The sequence below is a fragment of the Nanorana parkeri genome, unplaced genomic scaffold (genome assembly GCF_000935625.1).
Source record: "Nanorana parkeri isolate BGI_ZX_2015 unplaced genomic scaffold, ASM93562v1 scaffold1738, whole genome shotgun sequence".
Classification (NCBI taxonomy): Eukaryota; Metazoa; Chordata; class Amphibia; order Anura; family Dicroglossidae; genus Nanorana; species Nanorana parkeri.
In genome coordinates this window covers 26277-37688 of record NW_017308006.1, presented here as the reverse complement: position 1 = coordinate 37688, position 11412 = coordinate 26277, and the positions used below count along the sequence as shown (strand labels likewise).

Here is an 11412-nt window from a genome sequence, read left to right as displayed (position 1 = left end):
AGCCCACCTGAGACCCCACAGAGCCCACCTGAGACCCCACAGAGCCCACCTGAGACCCCAAACAGCATACTTGAGATCCTGCAGAGCGCACTTTAGACCTCTCACATACCAAAGACCCTACACAGCCCACCTGACACCCTGCAGAGCCCACCTGAGGCCCCCCACATACCAGAAACCTTGCACAGCCCACTTGAGACCACGCACATACCATAGACCCTGCACAGCCCACCTGACACCCTGCAGAGCCCACTTGAGACCCCACACATACCATAGACCCCACACAGCCCACCTGACACCCTGCAGACCCCACTTGACACCCTGTACATACAATACACGCTGCGCAGCCCACCTGACACCCTGCAGAGCCCACTTGAGACCCTGTACATATCTGAGAGTGACCCTGCAGAGCCTCCATAGACTCTCTATCAGGCGGCCTGCACGGCATCAGGGGGACCCCTTTGTTCATTGTCCTGGCAGGGCCCCCCTGTGCCCCGGGTCCCCAGAGCGGCAGCCTTGGTTCGCTATGGCGATACTTCCGCCACTGTGTTTAGGCACATAACAGTGCATATCCGCGCACAGCCGTATACTGTTACTAATTTCTGTGGGCTGCTGTGCGCAGTAGCTGTGGCTCCTGGGCAGGGAAATATGCCTAATTATTACATGGTAAGGTCCTAGGCGCCCATGGGCATGATATATTTAAAGCACATCTCTGAGCAAACCAAAAAAACTACCCTTATACTTGGGCTACCCCCACATTGTAAGGGCTAGTTGTATGTTTATGCCAAGGGAACCAGAAAAAGCACTTACTAGATCCCTGCTTCTGTTGGCTCCCTCTGGGCAGCTAGACTGGTCGTTGCAACCTCTTCTCCCCTTTGCTTCTGCGGTAGGGTTGCCACCTGTCCAGGATTCACCCGGACAGTTTGGGTTTTGATGCTGTGTCCGGGTTTCATGGCAGCAGAAACCCGGACACAAGATGTCAGGCAGACAGGGGCAACCAAAAGTAAGATAGGGGCTACTGGCCCCCCACTGAAAATAGTCTCAACTGTAATATTTACATATTAATAAGCCGCAACTCATTCTCCCCCAAAAAATTCTGTGCGTCGCTAGAGTGTTCGGGTTTCGATGGAAGAAAAGGTGGCAACCCTATCCTGCGGTCTAAGGAACGTTGACGTCATAGCATATAGTGCAAGTTCTCATGACCAGCATTAAATGTGAGGACATTTCTTCTATACAGCCGCAGAAGTAACTTGTATGCGGCCTGCATGTGACTTGTCCGGCCCCCCTCCATGGTCCCCCCTCCCCCCTGGCTGCCTCCTTCTGTGCTGGGGTTTTTAGGGTCCCCTGCTCTTCTCGGGGACCAGAGCCCACGGCAAGGCAGTTCAGGATGGAGAGCGGAGACCAGAGCGGAGAACCTCCGTGATCAGTGACACAGGACCGCTGTACTTGCAGCGCTCCGGTGTCAGCTGTCACAACCCGAGGCTTACAGAAGATAGAGCACATGTGTGCTCTATCTTCTGTATTGGAGGGCAGGCTCATAAAGAGAGCCTGTCACCTCCGAATGCTATCACACAGGGGCTTGTAATCCCCTGTGTGATAGCAATAAAGTTAAGTGGAAAAAAAAGGAAGAAGGAATAAAATAAATAAAAATGGTAAAAAAATTAAAAAATGCTAAAAAGTAAAAAAAAAATAATAAAATAGAAACATGAGAAAAAGTTAAATTAAAAAAAAAAAATGTATTATTAATAATAATTAATCCGCACAGCCCAACCTGTATGGAGTCCAATGATTTCAACTGGCGGTCCCGCCTCCTGGGACTACACACATGCACTTCCCCTGGTAGCTGTCAAGGCACCGACATTTTTTTTATGAGGGGGTGGAGTGGGTGGCCCTTCATGGTTACTTGCACCGGGGCCCTGAGGTTTCTAGTTACGCCTCTGATCTGCACCCAATGCCTGTGTGTATGAGCTGTTGCTGCATAGCGCACCTTGCAATACATCTTACTGAATATTCCCACACAAGTGTATTGATAAAAGTCCACTACATGGCAGTAAACAGCTACTGAATCATGTCGGGTCTATTCACTAAGCTGCCGAGGGCAGCCGAGTGAACAACCGACCCCAAGTGAAGTGAGCCGAACACTGTTCGGCTATTCACTTCAGGCTTGTACGTCTGATTTCAGCCGTACATCGGCTTGCTTCGCATGGCTTCGGGTTGGCCGAACAAGCTTAGCATGTTTGGCTGACCCGAAGTGCGGAAGGAGTTCGACTCAGCTGATCCAACATCTGGATCGGCTGAGCAGAACCTCCGGCAGGCTACTCACTGCTGTTCGGCCTATTCTTATAGATGCCGAACAGCAGTGAGTGAATAGCTGAATGCCGCTGGTTTATGCTAATTGAAAATAGCCAATAGGAATCTAGCAATGCATTCCAATGGGCAAAAACGTTTTTTTTTTACTATTCTGACATCGCTCGTGTCAGAATAAAGAAAAAAAAAGAAACAGCAGTGTTTCTCTCCTTGGCGGCCGGGAGCGGGAGACTCCCGGAGCGCCAGGGAGAGTTTGCTGGAAATCAGTGTGCCTGGTTAGCAGGTAACCATGGACGCTGATCTCTCTGAAAGTGGCCGGAGCCAGCCGGAAGATCACGGCTGGCTCCGCCCAGCTGTCAGAAGCAGGCTGTCGGCCGCTCAGCCAGCTTCAGCTTTCAGCGCTGCTCAGCCGAGCCGATGCATATGCGTTCGACTCAAATGAGCCGCTCGGCCACGTTCGGGAGCTGTACGGGCTATAGTGAATAGCCCGTACAGCACCCCTTCGGTTCTAGTGAACCGAAGGGGTCCTGGGGCCAAAGCTAGCCGAAGGATCGGCCGAAGCTACGGCTAGATCCTTCGGCAGCTTCGTGAATAGACCCCTATGTATCAGATGTGCAGGCTGTGCGTGGCTCCACCAGCATCATCCATTCACAAATCTATTCATAGAATCTGTGAATGAATAAACTTTTGCCACTATGGCAGAGGGATTGATAGTTTTCAATGGACTTGCGGTAGTCTTTCAGCTCCATAACCAAAGTTCTGTACCTCGGTACTAACTTTGGTTAGGGGGAATAGTCTGCAGGAGCCTGGACATTGCACCAGGGATCAAAATTGCAATGCTTTTAGGGCTCCAATGCAAAAAATTATAAATGCACATTTTTTTCTGTAGCTTGGGTACATTTAATCATTTTTGGCAAACAGTGGAATATAACTACCTCTTGATAATAACGGAATCAATGGGACTAAATATGAGAGCTGAACGTTTCAGCTATGCAACATGGCTTGTGCCACACCCGAAAAGTGTAGAAAGAGGTTAAAGAAGTATGAAATATAAAGTAGTTTTTCTTTGCTATCTTCTAGAATAGTTGAGCGGTGCCGGATTTGGTGTTATCTCCCATTCACAGGGAAATGTTACAAGTGTAACAGTTATATTTTTTGTTGTAGACGATGGCGACACGGCAACTCCAACCGCTGGCTCAGGTAAGTGGCCTTTAAATATCAGTGTGCCCTATATATACTGTATACTGTAATTATCCACCCAACACATTTCTGCTACTTTAAAATCCAAAAAATATTTTACTTTTACAGTTAAAATGACTGTCAGGTTTTTATTTCTCTCTATGACTCCACGGGGGTGATTTCCCCTCACTTCCTGTCCTTGTGACATCCGTACAATAACAGCTATACAAATATTGTCAGAAAGTTCTAAACCTTCTACACTGTTAGTTAATAATATTAGGGATGCACCGATACTAGCATCATTGGGCGATGCTCCCGATACTTATCCTGATACCGGAACTTGCAGTATCAGGAAGCTGGGCGGTGAGGCATTACTAGCCGCCCGGCTTCCTGATTGGCTGGGAAGCCGGCTCCATGCTCCATCGTCACAACGGAGCTGGCTTCCCGGCCAATCAGGAAGCCAGGAGGGGGTAATTACTTGCCCTCCAGCTTCCTGATTGGCCGCTCCATGGTCCCTTGTCACTGACAAAGGAACAGGCTTAGTATATTTACTAATGTTTTTCCCCCATATGGTGTTTTTTGATAGTTTAGTGCAGAGGAATAAGATAAAGGTGGGACTCTTAATGAAAAGGTGGACCTTGCATGAAGTACAAGTTCTACTTTAATTTATGTTCCATGAAGTAAAATAAGGCATGGCCATAGACAGGGCCTCAACCTGTGTGTGATGGGGCCCCATAGCGAAAGCAATACATCAAAGAATCCCCCTCTGGGAAGCAATTTATTTAATGATAATATAATAATTGCTTCCATTGGATAGATGGATTCCCAAATGATAAATAGATTCATTTTTATCTAACTGTATTTGCCAGATGCTGTTGATTCTGCGTATAGCATCACATAGCTAAACAGCTGGGGGCCCCCTTTGCTTCCGGGCTCTATAGCAGTTACACGGTCTGACGTGGCGATGGTGAGGCGCTTAGCTGTGGGTACACAAATCTGCACCACCTTAATATACACAAGGGGAAAGTTAATAAACCGTTCTTCTTGCATACAGAAAGAATGACAGTTCTGACAAGTGCCAAAACGTCAGTCATCCTATACATATGTACTAAAATGTGTTTTAGGGCCCGTGCACACCTAGGCGATTTATCGCGCGGTTTGAGTCGTGCGATATCGCGCAAAAAACAGATTCGCATTGAAGTCAATGGAGTCTGCTCACACCTTTGCGGTTTGTCGCGCGCGGTTTGGGTCCCATAGACATCTCTATACATTGAAAAACGTGTGACAACTGCACGGTTTACAATGAACAGTCGCGCGATCGGAAAACGCGCGACAACCGCGCGAAAACAGCTTGGCATCTGTGAACCTAGCCTTAGCGATCTGATCTGAATAGAAGGTGTAATATAACCTGTCTGTGTTTCAGATGCCGCTGAGGATACAGTAACAACTGCTGGAGGTAAGCAGATACATACATTGTGAAAATAACTTTTGCAGCACGATGGGGTAAATGAGAACAAACAGCAGCAATGATGTTCAAAGGGCAGTCCATAGTAGGGATCAGAGACCTTCTCTTATAGGCCTCGTTCACATGGGCTGCAGTCTCCACCGCCCTATGAAAAGCAATTTGCAGTGGATCACTTTTGAGGGGGCGGTGGAGCAGCAGCTGCCCGGCATGTAGGATGCAATACTGGCGCTTCCTGAATGCAGAGTTTTGTTGTTTTTTTTTAATCCCAATATGATTTTCTATTGAAATTCACACTTCGATGTATACAGCACTGTGCGGCCAGAGTGCTACCATTGCAGGAGGGGGGGGCGGTAAAACCACGTGGTTGCTGTGCGGGTTTACCGCCCCCTCTGCCGCCTGCTGCAATGGTAGCACTGCAGCTGTACAGTGATAAAAACATCGGCTCCTCACCACTCGTGTGAACGAGACCAAAGGGTTTTTTTTAAATAAACATTCTTTTTGTTCATTCTATTCAGAGATAAAAACAAAAATAGGAAGTAAATTGGAACTATTGCACATGACTTATTCATGTTTTTCACTTGCCGCCATCAGATGGCCTTCTATGAAAGTGCGAACCCTTCATGAAAGCTGAATTGTAGTCATCTGGGAAATGTTATGTAATACAGCTGGTCCTCCAATTCATCTAACGTCTTGTTCCCATGGGCAGCAACTTGGGGAGGGGTGGGGGCATGGGTGTGTACACACATGCCGTGGCACATTTTTTAAAGCATCTTTTTGTATAAAGCATATAAAGCATGTTTTATCCCAAGGGAGATTTTGCATTGCAGTACCGCGCCACAACTGCGTTTCAAGCCCATTGACTGCATAGACGTGTTTTGCAAGCACCTGCCGTGTGCCACCACAATATATACGAAGTATAGGTGAAATCACCAAGCCTCATTACTGGCGCTAGTGAAAACTGGACGTACAAAATCCGTGAGGATGCACTGCAGACTATTGCAACAGTACATTCTCATGGGATTCCGAGCACCCAGCTGTTCCCGGAGGTGCAATGACATGACTAAGGATGAGCTCAGGTTCAGTCTGAACCCGGTCCAACCCTGAGATCCCCCTAACCTGGGAGGAGCTCCTCCTGAACTCCAGTTCCACCCAATCAGCTGCTGGAGGGGAATTCTTCACCCCCAGTTTGATGTAAACAAAGAGGCGGGATGCAGAACCTTATATGGCTACATTAATTTATTTGGTAACGATACCCAATATGGCTATGTGGCCATATAAAGTCAATGACATCACTGCATCCCGCACCTTTGCTTACACGTGGCTACAGGACAGGGAATGCCCCCTCCAGAGCTGATTAAGCGGAAGTGCCCATGGCACATCCTTGATCGGAGGAGCTCAGGTTTGGACTGGGTTTGGTCTGAACCTGAGCTCAACCCTAGACGTGACATTTGCATGGAAGGTCTGCTTTCAAGTAGAACATACGACTATTATTTTTTAACGTTTTGGATAGAGTAAGGGAGGGTTATAACCCTTGTCAGCTTCTTTTTGCCATCTGTGTCCAATTGGGGAGATTTCCCTGCACTTCCTGTCTGATAGCTACACAGGAAACCCCTTCAAAGAGATGGAAATCCCTGATGGTCACCAGAACTACTGTCCCCATGGGAAGATTTCCCACCTATTCCTGTTCTGGTGACAACCCAAAATTGGGGATTTTCTTTCACTTTTCGCTGATAACTGTCATAAATAGAGATGGCGAGTCTCCTAACGGGGACACAGACGGCAATAAAAACCAGACAGAGATTCTAATCCCTTTACACTCTATTCAGAAAGTTTTGGCTTTGGTTGCACTTTATTAGGTCTAATGCACAGCACAGATATGAAGGAGCCCCTTAAATCTTTCAGCCATTGTTATGGCGTTCGTGTAAATTCAGCGAGTATTGACGCCTTCATATGGGGCTTTTTCCAAAGAGGGGGAGAAGGGAACCGAACCTAGAATGGAAATGGTATCTGAAACTCGGCACCTTTCGCTGCTTTTGCTGATGTAACTCATCAAGACCTTAAGAAGCCACAGGTGGCTCTTGGCTCCGTTTAATGTGCCTCCATGTTCTGCAGGTGTTCAGTCTATCTGAAACCCGCCAAGTCACACATTGCCTGCAAGCATGAAACCAGACAGACGATGCTTAATTTTCACACCTTTTATTAAACTTGAACTGAAGCCAAAACTTTTTTTTTTTTTATTTAAAGTTTTTGGATAGAGTAAGGGAGGTTCTAACCCTTGTCAGCTTTTTTTGTGTGATCTGTGTCCCATTGGTTCACCATTGTTTGTACTCTTACTTTCATTGGTCAAACAAAATTGCGGAATGATAACAATGCATAATAAATGCATAAGCCAGCCTTCTTTCTAGTGCAAACCTAACCCCCGGGCCCCCTCATGGGTAAGGGCAATCGCTCCAAGGGCTTGCGCTTTTTGTTTAATTTCTGCTGCCCATCTTTGGTGCACTGGACGTGCCTATGAAATGGCTTCTCATAGTGTGTTATGGGACCTTCTGCCAAGGCAGGAGAAACTCAGAAGATGGTTCCAATGGGACCTCATGGGAAGCTACTAGGAAGGAGGTACCTATGAAGTGGCTTCCCATAGAGTTTTATAGGACCTTCTGCCAATTAGGCAGGAGACACTCCGAAGATGGTTCCATGGGACCTCATGGGAAGCAGGTGCCTATGAAGTGGCTTCCCATAGAGTTTTATAGGACCTTCTGTCAAGGCAGGAGACACTCAGAAGATAGTTCCTTGGGACCTCATAGGAAGCTACTTGGAAGCAGGTGCCTATGAAGTGGCTTCTCATAGTGTTTTATGGGACCTTCTGCCAAGGCAGGAGACACCGTGAAGATGGTCCCATGCAGAATGATTGCATGGTAAGTATACATGGGGGATGGAGGTGGGTGTTATGCTAAGTTAGCATAACAGGGGGGGAAAAATGGATAAGTTGACTTTGTTTGAAGGTGCCGTTATCTTTTGATGAAAACTTGCACTTGATAATTACATAGCCAGTCATTGTTGACTCTTCCTAAACATGTTGGCTGGCTGTTATGTTGATTCTTTAGTTTCAGTTCTTCCTAAGATTCATTTTCACTGGAACAAGGGTCTGGTTTTACTTGCTGCATGTGGGCATCGTGATTGTGACTCAGAAAGCATGGAAAGGCAGGCAAATAGCATATCTCTATCCTTCATTGGGGGACACAGCTATGATCTATAGATAACAACTATTGGGTTATAGTGCCCTCTGGAAGAAGAGGATGTTAGGTGCAAGTAAAAGGTAACTAAGTGGAATGCTCCCTCAGTTGGCCTAATACCACAACTGTTGAAATGACTCATGTTGTTGGTGCGTTTGTTTTGCCCGTTCCCCAATCAAGTACAGCTTCCGGTTCTGATCATTAGATCAAAGCTGCCCCTCTCAATGAGCAATTAAAAAAATGAATTTTTGTCCTTTTCTCCGCCTTTATTGATGAACACAGCTCTGATTGATAGATAACAACCATTGGGCTATAGTGCCCTCTGCAGGAATAGAATGCTCGGTGTAGGTAAAAGGCAACTAAGGGGATGGCTCAGTCTGGTGGTCTAACACCACAACTGTCGGGATCACTTATGTAGATTACGTGGTTTTTTTTGCCCGCCCTTGAATCGAGTATGGCTTCCGGTTCTGAACATTCGATCAAAGCATTGGATCGTGTTCATTGAGGGACACAATGCCTACCACTCAAGTTCTTTTTGGGACTGTTGCCAATGTAGAAATAGTTTCCTTGCATTGCATGATATTGAGTCTTTTTGGCATGTGCGGTGATAGACCAGCAGATGGAGCCATCCCCTTGGTTGCTTTTTACTTGCACCTAGTGTCCTGCCATCTGCAGGTGGCGCTACAACCCACCACTTCTGATCAAAGCTGTGTCCCTCAATGAACTTAGAGAAAATTAATTTAAGGAGAGTACAATTTTTTTTTTTCCTACCATGAGATGAGCAATGGCCGCCAATGTATTTGGCTGAGGGTTTTGCATTGTTTATTTGTAGGCTTTTTTTCATGTTTCATGCAGCTCAGCTGCCATGTTTGTTTGGGACTCACTCTGGTAAGGTCGAGGAGGTCTGTACTATCCATCATGCTCTGTCTCCCAGTCCTCATCCTCTCTCTCTTTCTCTCTCTGGCAGACTGTAAGGAGGTGCAGTATCCGTGCACTCGGGTGTACTCCGTACAGAAGCCGGTCAAGCAGTGCATCAGCTACTTGTGTGTCACCAGGTATGACCAATTCCTCTAAATCCCGCTTAGCCAAGAGAATAGTCCAGGGGTAGGAAACCTCGGAAGTCCATCTGTTGTGGAACTACAAGTCCCAGGAAGCATTGCAAGGCTCTGACAGCCGCAAGCATCGCTCCCAGAGGCAGATAAATGATGGAACTAGTAGTTTCAGCACAGCTTGCCAGCTTGAGTGCCAAAGCTGCCTACCCCTGGAATAGTCCATGCAGTTGTTGCTAGAGTTCAAACTAGGCCTGATTGACAGAAAATAATCAATGGACTACAAGTGTCATGAGGTTACCACACTTTTACCCCATTGAGGTCTAGGAGAGTTCCTCTCTTTTGTTGCATCGTGTGTTGGGTAAATGCAGCCTACTCAAATTAATGGGCTGGCAATGTACCATGAGGTCCCAAAAAACACAATTTTTGGCAACACACCACAATGCACAGTGGTGTGTTATCATGCCATGTTGTGAGCTGCATGTGTTACCTTTTTTCAAAATAAATGGCACCACAACCCTTCAGTGTATGTGACGTCGTGCAATGCAGTTACAATGTTACAATGTCACCAAGGGACAGTGCATATCAGGCGTGTGAAGATCAGCATCAATGGACCCATAAAAAGGGATGATGGGATTTTCAAGAAGACACCCAACGTCAGCCCCCGACCTCAGCATGAGAAGACCGGAAGGTGTATGCTCCTGCTACTACCCCATTTCCTTAATCTTAAATAATGAACACACCGATGGCTTGGAATACACTTTTAATATATTAAGTTGCAAGAGTGTTACAATAAAAATGGGTGCATTGAAGGACCCAGTGGGATGGTCAGCGTGCGGACTTGGTGAGATGGCCAGTGTGCGGACCTGGTGGGAGGGCCAGTTGGTGGACTTGGTGGGATGGTCAGTGGGTGGACTTGGTGGGATTGCCAGTGGGTGGACTTGGTGGGACAGCCAGTAGGCGGACTTGGTGGGACTGCCAGTGGGTGGACTTGGTGGGACTGCCAGTAGGTGGACTTGGTGGGACTGCCAGTGGGTGGACTTGGACTGCCAGTGGGTGGACTTGGTGGGACTGCCAGTGGGTGGACTTGGTGGGATGGCCAGTGGGTGGACTTGGTGGGGTTGCCAGTGGGCAGACTTGGTGGGACAGCCAGTGGGCAGACTTGGTGGGACAGCCAGTGGGCGGACTTGTTGGGAATACCAGTGGGTTGACTCGGTGGGACAGCCAGTGGATGGACATGTGGAGTGTTGGTGAGCAGGAGGGGGAGCAGGGGGCCCTGGCCTAAAGCTGTGTAAGGGGTCCCAAAATGTTTGATAGCAGCCCTACTTAGTGGTTTCCCCCTTGGTCCAGGCCAATCACAATGCAGTGACTTCATAAGCCTTGCAGTACATAGTGGCAGGTACTCCGACAGAGTAGCAGAGCCCTGAAACGCGTATGAGGTGCCATTTGCTCAAGTAAAGTCTGCCCACCGAGTGTTTCTTCTTCACCTCAGTGGCAAGCAATGAATGAACAGCAGGAGAGTGAAGGCAAGGTGAGTATTAACTGCTGCAGGGGCCCACCACTGAAGCTAATTGCTGGGGCAAAGCACAGGTTCACTCATGGTTCTGTAGGTGATCAGATTTAAAATTAAACTCCAAGCAAAATGGCTAAATACACAGACGCGACACGTATAGGAGGTGCTGTTCTACCTGCCAAAGAATTTGTATTTCTGCCCATCCAGCCCAGAGATTTACACAGCTCGGCCACAAAGCACAGCCCTGTCTGGCAGGGCAGGAGACCTGATTTTTCTCCGCTGCTGTTAAGTAACACTCGCAGGTCACCTCCCCACCCTGCGACTAGACAGTCAAAGGAGAAGCAGCAGGCTGATGTACTCATCTCTCGGCTCTCTCCTCCCATCAGCATGGTCCATGCACAGGGAACTGCAAGGGATCTGTTGATAAATGCAGAGCTGTATTAGTTTGTGTGTTTTATCCAGAATGTATATATATAACAAGGTGTATAGGGGGGCCTATTGCCTGGGATTGTATCTTACTTGTGCCATTCTCTGCCCGCAGTGTACGTCGAGTATACATGGTGAACAAGGAGATCTGTAAGCGGATTATGTGTAAGGAGGACGAGGTTATTCAAGGTGAGTCTGGCTTGTTTCAGCTGATGGGTTATGGCCAATCTCGTTTAATAGGGGGGG

General features: G+C 47.5%; 1 protein-coding gene across 1 annotated transcript in view; it reads left to right on the top strand.

The window, feature by feature from the left end:
• The window catches only part of MFAP5 (microfibrillar associated protein 5), a 16262-nt gene that overhangs the window by 2993 nt on the left and 1857 nt on the right, over positions 1-11412 (top strand). The window contains exons 4-7 of the mRNA XM_018571344.1: positions 3469-3504; positions 4907-4939; positions 9146-9233; positions 11282-11355. Of these exons, the coding sequence (XP_018426846.1) occupies positions 3469-3504; positions 4907-4939; positions 9146-9233; positions 11282-11355 (231 nt within the window). The remainder of the gene's footprint in view (positions 1-3468; positions 3505-4906; positions 4940-9145; positions 9234-11281; positions 11356-11412) is intronic.